An 18,086-nucleotide genomic window follows, 5' to 3' on the forward strand; every position below is an offset into this window, starting at 1 on the left:
ACTGATGCATCTCCCCTGTGTGTTTGCAGGAGGTGTGGGCGTGTTGGTGTGAGCTGCTCTCCTACCTGGAGCAGGAGAACGCCTTCCTGGACCAGCTGGAGCAGAAGCTGGACGAGACGGAGAACCTGGAGGGAGGCGCGGAGGAGCTGCAGGAGGCGCTGGATGTCAGTATGCCTTTCGTTTGTATCTTTTCTTCCAAGATGATAAAGTTAAAATAAAACAAGCTATTATATCAAAAACACGTATAAAAGACAAGAATAAAAGCAGGCTTATACCAAGGCATTGTGATCAGCACACCTCCAACACTTCTTAGCAACTTCAGTGTTCTGCTGTGTCGTGGTTAATCGGTGTTCCTGTCTCAGATCAGCTTAAACAGTCGCGGTGCTTCCCGCTCAGCTAGGCTAACCCAGCTTTTACAGAAGGATGACCGTTTTTCCAATCCAAACGGCCACCAGACCCTCAAGCAGGGAGCGTGATCCTTGTAAGCTTTAAAGGGATTGCTTTCCTCTTTTTAATTAAACAATAACCATGGGAACTCAGGTCTCCCTCAGCTACAATTCTGCTACAGTAGAACCCCTACCACCACCATGAGAAGAACATCAGAAACCCAGTGGGCTTAAATGGAGAACACATAACAGAAACAGAAACAAGATTGGGTCTGTAATGCAGACGTTTGTATGAAAATGAAAAAGTGTTAACCCCATGGAATTTGCATTGAGTCCTGTAATTAGAGACGCTGGAGCTGCCTGGCCTTCTTGGAAGAAGTAAAGTGAAAGGCTTACATGTTAACCCTAACTTGTTAATTTGCTTAAACTGTGCTTTTGCAGAGTGCTTCAGATGTTACACCCAGGGATTTGGTGAGATTAAACAATGCAAAAAGCGTTAAGCCCCTCCGCCATGATGCATTCTTTCATTAAAACTCCAACAGAACAGCAAAAATGCAAACTGCCTACTCAGCTGTATTTCACTTCGCTAAACTGACGTCAGCAAAGATTTAGGAAGATGTGGAAAGCTGTTAAGCACCCAGGTCAGACGTACAGGGGCTAATTGACCGATTTAAGCTTTGCATGTCATCGCCAAACGCTCTTATCCTGCATAATGTTTAATACGTGTCTCCTAACCTTCTCCTGAGTCAGCTTCCAACAAAACAAAGTATGCAAAAAACAGTTGAATCAAACCCGTATTTTTCAAAGTGTAATGGTCGAGTGTAATTGATGGAGGTTTTCTCTGTGTGTTTACAGAGTCTGGATGTTCTTCTGCAACACCCGGATGACAACAGGAACCAGATTCGGGAGCTGGCCCAGACGCTAATGGACGGAGGAGTTCTGGATGAACTAATCCAGCAGAAACTGGACGCCTTCAACACACGATGGGATGAGCTCATGGCGAGGGTAAGACACATCATACAAAGTCTTTCATTAAAAAAAAACTAATTATTTATCACCGCCTTACTTTGCTTTGGTGTGGTCTGTCAGTGTTGGCTCTTATTGAACATGCTACAAGTATCGGGGTATGTTGCTGTCTTATCCTGGAAAATCAAGTTGTTGTCATTTAGGAAGAAAATGTGTATTCTTAGGGGATTAACATTTTAAATGTCACCTTATTTCATCTCCTTAGAAGCATGGACACACTTAGGTCAGATGGTACGCTAAAGCCTGGTTAAATCACCTCTTAGATGCAAATAGTTAAATAATATATGCAAGCAGAGCCATTGCAGGGTTTATGGTAATGATATATGTTAGCATTAGCATCAGCCATCACTTCCTGTTGGGTTTGTAGTTGTTGCTTACTAAACATGAGTTGTCACGTCGTTGGACTTCTGTCCTACATGTCTCTCACAGTCAGAATGTTGCTGCAGGCTGTCGTTGGTTGCTTTAAGACAAGTTTACAGTACAACGTTGGGCAAGTGTTCCGATAGATAACCAAAGAAAAAAGGCTTTGAGCACAGCATGGACATGTGGACTGGAAATGCTGGCAACTGCAAGATAAACCAAACGTGGTCCTTATACCAAAAATACAACTGGTTTAGTTTGTTCTGACAAAGTTTCAACCATGTTTTTTACGAATAGACATCACAGTGTAAAGGGCCCTTCAAAATCAAGCCTTCAACTTCCCTTATAGAAGGAGCATGACGCCCAGCTGCCCAAATGTCCTTGTTGAGCTGCAAAACAACAATATACATAAGTGATGGGATCAGGGCTCTCGACTAACTTTTTTCCCCATCCTCCCGGAACCGTCCCGAAATACAATCCAAGCCGTCCAATTAATGTGGACCGTCCCGAATTTTTTTTTCTTTTTTTTCTACATTATCATTAGTTAAAATCATTCAAAGTGACCTTTAACATAAATAAAACATCATACAAAACATTAGATGATAATTCATCAACCTTTTTATTTTAGTAAATCATTCAATCACATAAACAAAGGCCAAATATATTTAAACAAACACACAAACGAGAAAATTACTCTAATATTGAATCCAATCAAGTCCCATCCAATTATCAAAAAAAATCCAACACTGTCCTGAAGACAGAACCCAGAGTAACCACTAACCAGGATGACAGTCTGTAACACAGTCAGGAGACCTTTACAAACGGGCGCCCCCTCGCACCCAGACGGGACAGAGAGATCTCATCTGGATTGGAAAGCTCGAAAATACATCATATGTTTTAGTCTTATTGCATATTAGAAACGGAGTTGGTGAAACTAAAACTGCGATATAATGTGTATGTAGCAATAATACATATGACATATATTTTTTAAATGTCTCCAGTACCGATAAAAAGTTTGATAACGTCGGAGCTTAACGTTACCACTGTCTTTAATCATTCCGGCCCGGGGCCCGTTTAATACCGGGGCTCGGTACCCATCCCTACATGGGGAGAGGCGCAGCATATTGCTAAGGACTAAATACGATGGAGAGTTCTCATCTCAGCCTTATTACTCATAGGGGATGAAGAGGAGTAAGTAAATAAAGAGGCCGGCGCTCCAGGGTCTGGTTCTGCTGTGCGTTTTTGTGATGTCACGGTAAAACATTTCAGAATTCCTCCACGGGATGCCATTGTCATTGTACATCACTCAACCCGCGAAATACACACACTCAGTACATAGCTAGACCCAGAGCCATATTATATTAATCTGGCTAGACCATAGAGAGCGCGAATTTGCGGACCAGGAATTCGTGGGCACAGCCAGCTGGGCGGCTGGCTGACAGCCAGCGGCACAGCAGTAGCTACATGTGTGTGTATTTCGCGGGTTGCTAAATGTTTTGTGCGTGTGTGTTTATGTTGACAAGGAGGTTTAATAACTGTGTGCTACACAAAACGTGCAGTCGGTTTCATTTTCATCGCCGTTGTAGTAGAGTTAGCAGGATATTTTTATTTTAACTCTCGTCCCAAATTCGTCCCAAAATTATTTTGTATCCTCCCCGACACTATTTTCTTCGGCCCCGGGACGACGGGACGTCCTTAAGCTCGAGCCCTGGATGGAATGGTCGCAGAGAGTTGATAGGATTCCATTTAAAGGCCAACAGACTGGGTCAACATTTGAGAACACATTTCAAGAAACTTCCATTTTTATTACAAATGCTAAAACCACCTCAACAATTCTCTTTTGGAAAATGTACGTTGCACTTTCTGTCAGTATTTGGCACGTCCTCATTTGGCCTCGATAACATCACGATCTGGAGCTGGCACGGACTCCACGAGGTTGTTCAACATCTGACGACACATGTTATCTCAGCATGAACTGACGGTGTTCCAAAGAGCCTCTTATGATGATGCTTCCTCACTGTTGTCCTCAATGTTCGATGGGGGTGAGGTCAGGTGACTGCGGAGGAACATGCACAACAGTCACTCAGGACTTGTTCATCTAAGTAGGTGCATTTAGGGTCATTATCCTCCCGCTCTAAAATGCTCTATCTCTGAGGAATGGAGCGCTTTTATTCTGGGTTTGATAAACTGCAATATCATTCTCTCAACTGTTCCCTCCTTACACCCCCCCCCCCCCCCCCATCTGCTGCTGCCACAAATCCCATTCTTGGATTCATCAGTTTATAGGACTTGATCCACCGCTACGTTTTTGTATTTCTCAGCCCACTCAAAGCGTTTCACCTCACGTCCCCTCCTGAGAAGTCCTTCTTTTGATCGTGCTCTTGCGTTCCTTATTTGGCAAATTGTGCTCGATCTACCTCTGGACCAAGCTGGATGTATTGATCTTCTGATGCTGAGGTCTTGCTTGGTCTGCCTGATCGTGCTTTGGATAAAACCGATCCAGTTTCGGCAAAGTATTGGAGTTCCATGCACTGCCCCTTTGGAAACCTTTAGTCCTGAGGCTGAATCAAATCAATCTGAGTGTCATGGAGTACTATATGTTTAACTATTTTCACTCATTTATTGACCAGACAATGAGTGTATATTAACAAAAAAACACATCTGAAAATATTCCTTATTTTCCGCCATATTCACATTTTTCTTCCTCCTATTCCCTTCTCTTATTCATCACACCTTTCCAATCAACTCTCTATTCCATACAACCCTCCTCTCCTTTCTCCCTCTCCTTCCCCAGCTCCGTCTGTCTTCTCTTAATTGATTGTCTCCTCCTCCACCCCTGCACTCTCTCCTCCTCTTCGTAATCTTCCTCCTCTTCCTCTTTCAACGTCTTCCTTCCAGCCCTCATCAGCCGGCATCAGCGGCCGCGATACATTCTCAGCCTCTTGTGGTTATCCTCAGCGACAGATTAGACATTCTTGCACCCACACCCACACAACTGAGACACACACACACCACACACACAACACACACACAACACACACACACACACACACACACACACACACACACACACACACACACACACACACAACACACTGAGACACACACTCATTGCCCGCTGGGTTGATCCTCCCTCACAATAGCACCAGATTAATGTTCTCCTTGCAGCCTGATAAGCCTCCCTTTGTTTGTCTACCCATCAGAGACATTGTGTGTGGGTGGGTGGGTGTGTGTGTGTGTGTGTGTGTGTGTGTGTGTGTGTGTGTGTGTGTGTGTGTGTGGTGTGTGTGTGTGTGTGTGTGTGTGTGTGTGTGTGTGTGTGTGTGTGTGTGTGTGTGTGTGTGTGTGTGTGTGTGTGTGTGTGTGTGTGTGTGTGTGTGTGTGTGTGTGTGTGTGTGTGTGTGTGTGTTTTATTTCAGACTTGTTTGTATTTTCTGGTTTGGAAGTGTCATTGTGTGTTATCAGAAGCCGGTGTGCTTTGTTCCGCGGTGTGTGTCAGCATGCGAGGTGAGGTGGGGGGGCTGTTTGTTTGTTTGTCATCTATAAAGAGGGAGACAGGAAGCGGGTGTTTGAGAGTCACTCTGGAAAGACAGATGCAGGAGCAAAAGCACACAGACCAAGATATTGCCTTAATATTTTCCCTCTTTTGACCGGAGGGAACTGTAGGAGGGATTTCTTTTTAAATGTATTTCTTTCAAACTTGGATCGTTGTGTGCTTTCAGGAACGGTCATTTGTCATCCTACCACAAGACAGACACTAGACAAATCACCTCGAGGGGAAACTGACATGCAGTGGTTCTTTTTTTATTAAAACAAACACCTTAAATCATCATTAAAACCGTCTTTCCAAACAGGTGTTTCGTGAGGTGAATATATATACTGATGTATCTGTTAAGGCATCACAGAAATAAAGGATTTTCGAAGAAAAATACACAGTTAATTCTTATTTTTTTAATCGGATTAAGAAATACTTTTAATTATCCCAGGGGAAATTGGGCGTTCATGGCACTCCAAAGAAAACTAAATGAAATGACATATTGATATACGCTCTGAAACCTCCATAAAAGCAAAATGCATGTGTTTGTATCCATATGTATGTATTTAGATGTATTCATATGTATAGGTCCTGAACAACTGACTGAAAGACAATTTCCCCTGAATAAAGAGTCTTCTTTTTCTTCTAAGATTATCAAATAAAATTGGACATAAACTGAAGAAAGTAAACTTGAATATCCTATATAGTCTTTACTAAATTGTTAAGGTGCCTCTCTAACTTAACTAAGACATTTGATCAAATCAAAGTAAAACATCACAGAAGTATAATTCTTATCTATTTTCCAACTTCTTTCCATCCACAGTATTATAAAATTCACGACTCAAATAGCTGACTGTCAACACTTCCCCGGCAACAGAGTGTCAACACTTTCCCGGCAACAGAGTGCACGGCTCCAAGAAAGTGCAGAGACAGTGGAATATAATCTCATTATATCTGTGTCCCACTTTAAAACTTATGTTGAGATGAATCCATGTTGTTATATCTCTGTCTGCTGTTCCTCAGATCAAAGAGGCGTGGTTGCCATTTTAATTTGGAGCATTTGTCACGGCTGAACAACCAATAAGAGGAAGTGTAGCGCGGAGATCGCTGCTTAGCCGACGGCGTTTCCGGCGCAAGGCAAACAGCGATCCTCCATCTCGCCCGTTCGCAATCACTGACTGCCTTTGGATGTGTGAGAGAAATTAGTAATAAGGGAAAACTGAGTGTGTAATAAGAATATGTATTCATGAGCCGACAATTGCCAGGGAAATGGAGTACATGGCCACGGGGAAGGTTGTTATCAATGTTTGTCTAAATATTTAATCTCGTGCTCACTTGGTACATTATCAGCCATGGAACGGTGACATTGGGAGCACTGTGAGTGTGACACAAGCGTTAGTGGCTCCCGGCTATATTTAGAGTCATTATCCCTGTGCATGAGCTTAGCATGCTCACCTGTGACCACATACGCAGCCTCTTCCTCACAACTCACACGCTCTTACAGGATGTGATGCAACATGTCTGTCGGAAAGTTAATCTCGCAGGCAGACACGAGGTGGAGCGCAGAACAGAAACGGTAGTTGCAGAGGGTCCTACTTCTCAGGCATCAGAAGATCGTTATTTGGGTTGTCCGTGGCAACCTTGATGTTGTCGTCACACTGAGGCAACATGAGAGAGAAACCCCGGCCTCCGTCCTTCAATAGGGTATATGCAGAGAGTGTGTGTGTGTGCCTGTGTGTGTTGTTTGTTTTTAGGTACATGTGGGTTTGTGTGTTGCGAGAAACTGTTATTTAGAGAGACGAGGGATTGAATATTTCTCTTTATATACGTTTCCCATTTGCTGTTTTCTGTTTTAATGGTCCACTTCATTTGTTTTATGTTTTGTGTTTACCCAGGTGGGGCTCAGGAAGCAGGAGCTGGAGAAGAGTGTGCAGCGGGCCCAGGAGAATGACAAGGGTCTGAGGCAGATCCAGGATTCGCTTGGCAACACCGACCGACACCTTACTGCGTACCTGGCTGACCACATCGACGCCCAGCAGATACCGCAGGAGGCTCAGGTAGCCATCCGTGTGTAGGGACTAAGCAGAATCGTTGTGGGCCATAGCTTCTGCAGAATCTCTGTATTGTTCCGTTCACTAAGACTGGCTGTGTTCATGAGCCGTTCATATCACAGGCATCCTCCCCACGGAGACCGCCGCCATCTTTCTACAGCAGCTCAGAACGGACAAACTAACAGTGGCTTTAGAACTAGAGAGGGCCTTTTATTTCATTCATTGTGTCCTAAAAGTTTAAAAAGTCCTAATTAGTTGAATTATTTTCATGCTGCCTTTTATGTAAATGAGACGTTTGTGCTCTATGGGACAGATATGTGGGAGAGCATCCGAAGATATTTTAGTTTCATGCTCCACTGAGGAACTTTTCATAGGAATGCAGGACACACACACACACACACACGCGCACGCACGCACGCACACACACACACACACACACGGATGGGAGAATGATTGGATTAGATAGGTGTGGATGATCATACGTGATTACAGGGCACTTGGTATTTAAAAGTGAAAGGGGTGACAGAGGCCGTCTCTGTGTGTGAAAGGGGGGGTGACAGGTTGTTAATGCTTTTAAGCATCCTCTCCTATCTCCTTGATCCCTCATGCCCCCTTGTGGTTATTATTAGGAGGTGCACTATCAATGCATTCCAACTAGTCTGACTTTCAAAACAACATTTTCAGACCCATTACATCACATTTTTATATTAATTTTAGTTCAAATAAAGTTATGGTTCATTAACATCATTTGTGTTATCCTTTTTATTTTTAATTGGTCTTTTACGTGCATGTGTGTGTTCAACAGAAAATCCAGGCGGAGCTGAGCGGCCAAGAGGCAACCCTGGAGGACATGAAGAAGAAGAACCAGGACAAAGACCCGAGGGTTATGGGACAGATAGACCTCACGCAGGTACACACTCACACATGAACATGTACACACACATATTGAGAAAAGTACAAAACAAAACATTTTTCTGGAAAATGGTGTTTTGTCAGGAGATTTAAATGATTAATGAAGGTATCTAAGTTGTGCCAGCTGTGCATAACATAGCAGGTGAGGTGTGGATAAACAATCCACAATTTATCTTAATATATCTTTGTGTCCCTTCCTTTTCACAGAAAATGCTGGCAGACGTGTGGACGAAGTTCCGGCTCTTCCAGAAGCCGGCCAACTTCGACACTCGTCTGACCGAGTGTGAGCGCTTGCTGGCTGGGGTCAAAAGCCAGGGGGGGGTCCTGGACATCCGTAGTGTGGAGCAGGACGTGGTGCAGTCACAGCTGGACCAGTGCATGGTGGGTCATCCAATCAGATGCGGTGAATAGATGCTTTGATCCTACATTAAGCCCCTGCCGTGTGTTTGTGTCCAACAGAAGTTGTATAAGGTGCTGAGTGAAGTGAAAGGGGAGGTGGAGACGGTGATAAAAACCGGCAGGCAGATCGTGCAGAAGCAGCAGACGGAGCAGCCCAAAGATATGGACGACAGGGTGACCGCCCTGAAGCTTCTCTACAACCAGCTGGGCTCTCAGGTAACAACACACACAGATAGTTAGGCTCACATGATCATACAGGTCCGATTTAAACATGATGTGTGTGTGTAGGTGACGGAGAGTAAGCTGGAGCTGGAGAAGAGTCTGAAGCTGTCCAGGAAGCTGCGTAAGGAGCTCAACGGGCTGACGGAGTGGCTCGCTGCCACCGATGCTGAGCTGACCCGGCGCTCCGCTGTGGACGGCATGCCCAGCGACCTGGAGGCGGAGGTGGAATGGGCACAGGTATACACAACACAAGGTCATAGAGACACTTGCTAAAAATAGAAACAATTAACTGGAGCTTTCAATAGGTAATGGCATTCTGTCTCTCAACTCTCTTCTCTTTTAAATCCTGTCAGTCGATCCACGATGAGACGGAGAGGCGCCAGCCGCAGCTGCAGGCCGTGGTGGACCTGGCGGAGGCCCTGAAGGTGGTGCTGCGGGGCCACGGGGGCCTGGTGGACGACAAAGTCAGCCTGCTGCGCTGCAACTGGATCGCTGTCACATCCAGAGCAGAGGAGTGGCTCAACCTGCTGCTGGTCAGAGCATAAACAAACACATCTGATACATATTTATCCGTCTCATCAATGCTAAAATTAAACCTCTAAAAGTGTCGTTGTTTGCACACTCAAGTTTCTCCCTCTCCTTCCTCCCTCAGGACTACCAGAGGCAGATGCAGAAGTTAGATGGAGAGATAAAGGAAGTGAACGGATGGATCGACGGAGCGGAGAAGAAGATGGATGAGATAGAGAGCCAGGGACCCAACGACGCTGTGCTCAAGGTTGTAATGTCTGTCTGTGCATGTGTTGTGCTTATCTTGTGTGTTTATTGCTGTTTTACCTCCAGTCATTCTCTGCAGATTAGATGTCAGTGAATGGATTTTGAGAAGAAATGCGGTGTTTCTTAAAAGCACAGATAATTATCCTGTTGTTTACAGCTCTTACAGAGAGATCAATCATTAACAAGCACTTATCTTCAATCTCAATCTTTATTTATTTATATAGCACAGGCAATAAATACAATATAAAATAACACAATGGGAGTACAATAATTGAAAACATGATAAAAAGCACAATAACTAGAAGCATATAGAAACGCATACAAATGGAGAATTCCCTTTGAATGTGTAAACTATTTTATGTCATATTTTTCTCAAGGAATGTCCTTCCTTAGGAAAGAGCTTCTGGGGCTAACTGTGTGTGTGTGTTGCAGGTGGTGCGTGCGGAGCTGGATCTGACGAAGGGAAAGATGGAGGGGGTGAGGACTCTGGGCAAGGAGCTCATGTCCACCAGGGGGGAGAAGTGCCAGGCCCAAGTGAGGCCCAAAGTGGAGCTGCTCAACCACAGATTTGACACCGTCGCACAGCGCATCACCAGCGGAATGGTAGGAAGAGTAAAGCCTTTCTAAGAGCGTCTGATACGATTTAGTCTAGATTTTTTGTTTGTTAATTATCTTGAAAACAGTTACATTGAATATTTTTGCTAAACATTATAATCCAACTATTTCCATAAATGTACTTCCAAACATACTCCCGTTAAATACACTCTCCCTAAATTGATTTCTCTAAATAGACTCGTAATCTGCGCCGACCTCTCCCAATAAATGCTATCCCTCTAGGCCACTGGTGAACTTTCTTTTTCTTGTGTCACGTGTGCATCTTTCCTCCGTGCGTGTGTGTGTGTGTGCGCGTGTGTGTGTGTGTCAGACGGCAGCGTCGGCTAAGGAGCTGGAGCAGTACCACAGTGAAGCTCAGATCTGGCTGGAGCTCCTGGAGGAGGAAGTGAAGCAGGGGGAGAACCTGAAGGAGGAGGACTTCCAGGAGGACAAGGTCCCTCGCACACAGATAATGATTCTTCTTTTCCTTTCGTATCATGTGTGCAGCTCTAAACAGTGTGTGTGTGTGTGTGTGTGTGTGTGTGTGTGTGTGTGTGTGTGTGTGTGTGTGTGTGTGTGTGTGTGTGTGTGTGTGTGTGTGTGTGTGTGTGTGTGTGTGTGTGTGTGTGTGTGTGTGTGTGTGTGTGTGTGTGTGTGTGTGTGTGTGTGTGTGTGTGTGTGTGTGTGTGTGTGTGTGTGTGTGTGTGTGTGTGTGTGTGTGTGTGGCGCAGGACTGTGAGGAAGGTGCAGTGAAGGAGTTGCTGTTGAAAGGGGAGAACCTACAGAAGAGGGCCCCGGATCAGGACAAGAGGGAGCAGATCAGGCTGAAGCAGAACCAGCTCAACAGCAAGTACAACACCGTCAAGGTAACACACACTCGGTTACACAGTGCAACACACAAGTGGAGTAGAAATACAATAAATACTGTCCTCCTTAAAGATTTAGAGAGACTTGCTACAACAACTTTATCTTTCTATATTTTGTGTGTGTGTGTGTGTAGGACCTGCGTTTGCAGAGGAACAGGAAGGCGTTGGCCATCGCTCCCCAGTGGTACCAGTATAGGAGGAAGTCACATGACCTGCTGGCCTGGCTGGACGACATTCAACGCAGCGTGGACCAACTGCCCGACCCCCCCGAGGGAGAGAGGGTCAAGGTGATAACACACACGCATTGTGCATATGTACATGGATAATAATATCTTTCTGCTATGTTTAGAAATAACCATAAAGCGTGAAATCCATTCTATTGTTTATCTCTCTCCTCCTCTTCATCCAGCTCTTCATCTCACGCTGTCTGTGTCTTTCATCTTTTCTCAAATCCTTATTCTCTTTGTTTCTCACTTCTCCTCTTTCCCTGCTTTTCGACAAATGCTTCGTTGCTTTTATTCCCTTAGGAAGACCATTTTCTGAATAATTGTTCCAGGACATCTTCCTTGTTTCTATTTAAAGAAAGTAATTGCTGATCAATTCCCTCCCCCCCGAAAAACTACAGCTTTTGTCTGGCTTTTTTCTGCGTGACACCGAGCTTTGGAAGCAGGCTAATTACACAGTTATTTGTGAAACAGTGGAATCGTGATTTGTTTTTTATTATAGCTTATAACAGCTGAGGTTCAAAATAACTCGCAAAGTGAGTACATAATAATTCTAATATTTTAATGTACTATTATGTTTATATTTATATATTTATATTTTAAATATTTATTCAGTCACAAAAACCTATTTTTTCTGTTAAACAACCAAAAAACCCAGATAATTAAATATGAATATGAAATACTGTATTTTATATAATTGATATAGTATTTACACCAGGTACAGATGTTTCATATGACAGAGTAGTATATACTACAATACTACTTAAAGTGTGTTATAAACCATTTTAAAGACATTACCAGACTTTTATTTTTGTATTCAGCAATTTCACTACACAACAAATACATTGATGGGAATGCTACACACCGATGGAGCACCTTTGAGCTCCATGTCCAGTGTGTTGATGTGGAAAAGGCTTGACACTGGAGCCCTGGTCCCCCCTGTTGTTCTTCCCCCACCTTGACTTTGTGTGTGTGTCTTTCACTTTCAGATGGTCACTATGACATTTCGCTAAGGGGACGTCTGATTCGCTCGCCTCAGACTCACCTGTCATTGCCGCAACTGAGATTCCTCACTGTCTGTCTGTCTGTCTGTCTGTCTGTCTGTCTGTCTGCTCATCTATCTGTCTTTCTGTCTTTCCTTGCTTCTTTTCACACTTCAAACTTCTAATGATTGTACTACTTCTCAAATGTAAATAAAGTATCACGGCACCTAATGACAGCACCACCTTCTTATTTGATATGGTTTGTTGAAGTGGAGATACATACAGTATAGTATCAATATGAACCACTTGTGTATGTTTGACATTTACAAACATGATGTCCCTTTTATCAATGTGTTGTGTCTTTGTTGGAGTGTGTGAGTGTTTTATCATTTTTACAATATGTTTATCGACCGTGTGTGAATGTGTACTATTCCACATCCACATGCCTCTCTGTGCTTATCCCCCCCCCCCTCGAGCTTATCCGATAGCGAGTGACCCCACGGTTGATCTCATCCAATAGGAAATTGGCTCAGAGTTCGACAAGAAGAAGGAGGAGCTTAACGAGGTGCAGGGCTTAGCCAATCAGCTGTCAGAAGCTGGAGTCGCCAATCTAGTGGAGCCCCACCAACTCCAGCTCAACACGCGCTGGGTTGAGGTGGAGGGCAAGTTCTTACCCTTCAAAAGACAATGTGTGAGTTTCAGTAGGCACGACTTCTATATCTACAGTACTAATACTCTACTACTTACTCCAGCTCCAAATACTAATACAACTATCTAAGGTCTGACCTGGGTTCAAGGACTCATTCCTGCACCACCCTATAACGCTAATTCCCACCAGTGCTATTTAGAAACAAAGTTATGCAACACGTTTTGCCAGAGAGCACCAAAGTTAACTTATAAGCTAACTATTGGCATGAAAGCTAAAAGCATATTTTGCTAAATGTAGGGAAGACATTTATCTAAATCTATTACAATAAATTAAGCTACATCATTTCAGTAATGCCCCTAAAAGGTCAAATAAAAAAGGTGTGAGTTGCTTTTTTTGTTTTTCTTTGCTGCATTTTCATTATTTTCTGTGTACATGTGAAGCACGCTCACATGTCTGAATCTCATTGGTTTCTCTGTCTTGCTCTGTGTCACCGCATGCCAACCAATCACATTACACCCTGGCAGTTCCCTGATCTGCCCATCACTGAAGATGTATGTATCCTGTCAACCAATCACATCAGTTGAATCAGCCGCATACACCATATGGTATACACTTGGACCAATGCACATCTGCACTGTCAGATCTCAGACTCTCAGTTATGCATTTATTCAGGCGCACTGAGAGGAATCATAAGCACGTATTAAGAGTCACCGAGAGACCACACTCAGAACACACTCAGTGTAAGGCCTCTGAGCGGCTCCACTCAAGCTGTTTTGGCACTTTGGTGCATTGCTCTAGAACTCTCGAGCAGTAATTGGTGCACTTACTTTCCATATTCTCCAAGCTGGGTACGCGCTAATAATAGGCACCAAAACTTATGTAACACAAAGTGTCCTTGAGCAAATCACTCAATCCCTGCCAACTCCAGGGGTGTTGTGGAGCTGACCTTGTGTGGATGGACATGCGGAGAGACAACAGCCATCATATCAGAGTGACAGAAGACTTTTAAGAAGAATCCATTTATTCCTTTATATAAGTAATGTTACAATATGAATTTGTGATATTTGAAAGGAAAGAAATAAGAATAGAGGGCCCATTGTAACCTTTCATTTGGACAATACAAAAACTTGAATATTAGTAACATGTTCCTCCTGACTTTTTATATTTTTAACTGCTGCAATGTTGCCACCTATTATCATATTTTTTTAGTTTGTTATAAAGACAAAAACAGTTTAGATGTGTATTCAGTCCAAGTGGTATAGCACAAGAAAGGGAAGAGTAAACCAAATCATCAGGGAGGGAGACATTTTGAGTTTTTTTAAACCTGGTCTGCAGTCGCATTTAATTCATATAACAATATACGTGTGTGGAGCAGTGGCAACATCAGATAAGGCCAACATATGCTCAACTCTGGTTTAGCTTAAAGATGCTGGAAGAAGCTTCCTGGTGCAACTGAGACATTTCTGACTCACTTACCTGGGAAGTACATCTAATTCAAACACAATTCTCACATATACCCATGTGTACAATGAAACAATTAACAAAGTAATACCTTTTAAGCAGAATGAGCCCCGTCAGAGTTATTGGATCAATATTTTTGATTTTACCGTTCAAACTCCAGCTGGAATAGCTCCGTGTGCAGCAGGGATACTGGGACTTAAAACTCTGGCCATATTTCACTTCATAACAAACATACATGTGTCAAATGTCGGATTATACTTTCTTCAATTAAGTAAAAATGGGGGAAAAAACACAAGACTGAATTTTTTTCTGAGCTAAAACTGATGGAATAACGGATGATGTCATCTGATGTCAAGCATGTGTTGTAAAATACGGTATGGAGTTAGAAAGTGGGTATTCACAAGGATGCATGGAGAAACAGTGAAGTGGCATTATGGGAAATGAAAGGCTTATGGTGTCTGACCCATACTTCAGACCAGAACTGCTTTCCACCCGTTATAGACGTTATTACTGTCACACCAGGCAAACACCGAGCCGACTCATGAAGGCCAGCAGCGATCATTAACGTTCTGTGAGGCTGCTAATAACGCTAATCTGTTTTTTATTTTGGGTTAATTAAAAAATGTAATTTAAAGGCAGAAGCGATTGCTCCAATGAAAGGAGCATAACACTGAGGAGAAAAGAACAGAGCCGATACCCAGAATCCCTCTGCACACATTGCCATGTTGGGTTTCTGTTGAGATGAGTATTGTGCATCATGGTCATGGAAATATATCATCTACTTCACATGAGGATACAAAAGAGTATTCATAATCTAATGATTAAATATATAAAATGTGAGTTGACGCAAGCTTGGATATGATCATGATATACAATAAGGTTTAATAATGTGTTTAATTCCTGCTCAAAAAGAAACGATCTAGTGCTTCATTGTTGGAATTTATCATCTGAAATGAATCTATAATAATTAATTTAAACAAATATATGTATCCTTTTTTCATTGAAAATGTTAAACTGATTCAAATCTTGTCAAGGCTTACATGTAATTTCACCCATGATCTTGTTTACTAATGAAGTCCCAGATCAGTTTCTATTGAACATCTGATACATCCCCCCTTAGAGCTAGCTTTGATATGTTGCCTGTTAGAGAAGCATGATACAAAAGATATATTTTTATATAAAGTCGTAATATGTTCCTTCTTTCTAAACTGCCTCTCATCTTTGTGTGTTTGTGAATACATGCTCTTCAGGAGTACCTGATGGAGCTGCAGGCGTTGCTGCGCTCAGTGTCAGAGACGGACTTCAAGCTGAACTCTCCGGAGTACTGGCCAGCAGCGTATTATAACCTGCCGCAGCAGGACCTCTGTCTGAAGGTCAGTACTGCTGCACAGAAAACAGTTCTCAGTGAATACATTAAAACAGAGAGTACATGCAGTCTGATAGATAGAGGGTGGGGTGCTGGACTTTGATGAGAATATTGATACCAATCAAATCTTTCCAATATGATGATACAGCCAGTTAGCTTGGCTTGGCATAAGGACTGGAGGCAGAGGGTATCAGTTAGCGCATTCATCTAAAGATAACTTCATCCATCTCCCACACAGGAGGTGAAGGCGAGCATCGAAGAGCTGCGGGGCCCAGTGGAGGGAGCGTTGGCCCGCAGAGAGGAGATGGTGTCGGGGGCCCGGCCCCTGGAGGGTCAGAGGATCCAGGAGACCGCCTCCCTTCTCAACACTAACTGGGACAAACTGAACAAGCTCCACCAGGACAGACTCAAGTAAGGCTGTACGGTTTTTGTGGGTTGAATATGATTTGTATATATTTGAACATATACGACATATCAAAAGATTTTTTCTGATGTTGTTGAAGCATGACAATGTTTGATTTGCCCTTTAAAGACAAATATTCCTCCTCTGCTTTCAACATAATTGCCAATTATTGTTTAACACTTGACAGAAGTAAGTAGGGGGTGGCGGGATCAATCCATTTTTATTTGTCACATGTTATCATATAAGCTTCAACAGTCCCTTTTTGCCTTTTTAACGCTCTTCTTACATTGTCTTCTGCTTTATAATTGTCCAGTTTCCTCACTGCAGCCCTTAGTTGTAGGCAGCAGTGTGTGGGAAATAATTGCATGGATATTGATTCATCTTGTCCACATATTTTAATGACAATCTGTTTTGTGTGCGCACATCAAGGCGTTGGCAGGATTGCAACATCAAGTGGCAGAAGTTTGTGTCGGATCAGAAGGCGATGGAGGAGTGGCTGAACAACGCTGAGAGCTCTTTGAGACTGGCCGAGAGCGAGCCAGCAGCACACAAGCAGCACCTCAGGGTAACCCACACACACACACACACACACACACACACACACACACACACACACACACACACACACACACACACACACACACACACACACACACACACACACACACACACACACACACACACACAATTATAAAGACAGGCTTGCACCATTGCACACACATCGCTGATTACACCCAGAAAGCTGCTGAGTGTATTCCAGAGTCATATTTCATCTCCAGTGTCCACCAACGCTGCTGGAATGCCCTTGAGCAAGGCACAGAACTGCTTCCCTTTCTGTTTCTTAGTTTTCTGCACACACTGATTACATAAAAAGACAAATTATCTTTCACAGTGGGATGAAGTAGCACACGAGAACAAGATGTGACATCTCATGGCATAACACGTCATATTAGGACATGCTGATATCAAAATGTGTCATCATGATTCATTTATGGTCCATTAGCACCTGATCAAATAATTACTTAAAGTATATTACGACAATAACTCCAGCCTGTATCTCTTATGTTTGTTAGAGTAGTTTCATTTACTCCTGATATGCAAAACAAATGAATAAATGTACGCAGACCATGTTAATATTCCTTCTAAAAATAAGCATAAAGAATGTTATGAACTGCGTGTCCTTTTAATAATTTAGATAATGAATTCATTAAGTTGAAACTAACCCAAAAGCAGTTACAGAAAGAGTTTGATTATAATACAATAAAACTACATTTGTGTCTTGTGAATAGCACACACGCACGCACACGCACACACACACACACACACACACACACACACACACGCACACACACACACACACACACACACACACACACACACACACACACACACACACACGTCTGCACATAGAAGGCAAGAGGAGAAAGCAGTGAGAGTCTAAAAATGCAGCGAGCCTCGACAAAGACATATTATTATGTTCTCCGATCTGACATTTCATTGTTACATCAGCCCAGAAAACTGGAAATTAAATTGAAGTATTATGGGAAGTAATTGGACACAAACAGTAGTTTAACATCACCATGACTGAGAGGAGGAATGGTTTTCACAGAGGGAAATGCACACGTTTTTTGTGTGTCTCTGAGTGTCAGTAGCTGTGGTTAAACTGATGCATTCCACCTTGCATATTAAGTATTGTGACGTGTATGTGTGTGTGCACAAGTGTTTGTTTGCATCATCAGACATGCCCAGTCCACTTTAGGCTGCTGTGATCAGCTCTCAAATGTCCACCTGCACAGACGAGGATGCACCGTCCAAGTGCCACTCAAGTGCCAACATATGTGTGAGTGTGTGTGTGTGTGTGAGAGACAGAGAACC

The 18,086-nt window shown here is 43.1% G+C and overlaps 1 protein-coding gene across 1 annotated transcript in view; it reads left to right on the top strand.

Annotated features, from left to right (window-relative positions):
• The window catches only part of dmd (dystrophin), a 128,276-nt gene that overhangs the window by 60,121 nt on the left and 50,069 nt on the right, over positions 1-18,086 (top strand). The window contains exons 30-46 of the mRNA XM_034099168.2: positions 30-164; positions 1,242-1,391; positions 7,203-7,364; positions 8,164-8,268; positions 8,478-8,651; positions 8,730-8,885; positions 8,958-9,128; positions 9,245-9,424; positions 9,544-9,666; positions 10,098-10,268; positions 10,591-10,713; positions 10,991-11,125; positions 11,260-11,412; positions 12,853-13,023; positions 15,693-15,815; positions 16,047-16,219; positions 16,641-16,776. Coding sequence (XP_033955059.1) covers positions 30-164; positions 1,242-1,391; positions 7,203-7,364; positions 8,164-8,268; positions 8,478-8,651; positions 8,730-8,885; positions 8,958-9,128; positions 9,245-9,424; positions 9,544-9,666; positions 10,098-10,268; positions 10,591-10,713; positions 10,991-11,125; positions 11,260-11,412; positions 12,853-13,023; positions 15,693-15,815; positions 16,047-16,219; positions 16,641-16,776 — 2,541 coding nt within the window. The remainder of the gene's footprint in view (positions 1-29; positions 165-1,241; positions 1,392-7,202; positions 7,365-8,163; positions 8,269-8,477; positions 8,652-8,729; positions 8,886-8,957; positions 9,129-9,244; positions 9,425-9,543; positions 9,667-10,097; positions 10,269-10,590; positions 10,714-10,990; positions 11,126-11,259; positions 11,413-12,852; positions 13,024-15,692; positions 15,816-16,046; positions 16,220-16,640; positions 16,777-18,086) is intronic.

Source organism: Pseudochaenichthys georgianus, chromosome 2, assembly GCF_902827115.2.
Source record: "Pseudochaenichthys georgianus chromosome 2, fPseGeo1.2, whole genome shotgun sequence".
Lineage (NCBI taxonomy): Eukaryota > Metazoa > Chordata > Actinopteri > Perciformes > Channichthyidae > Pseudochaenichthys > Pseudochaenichthys georgianus.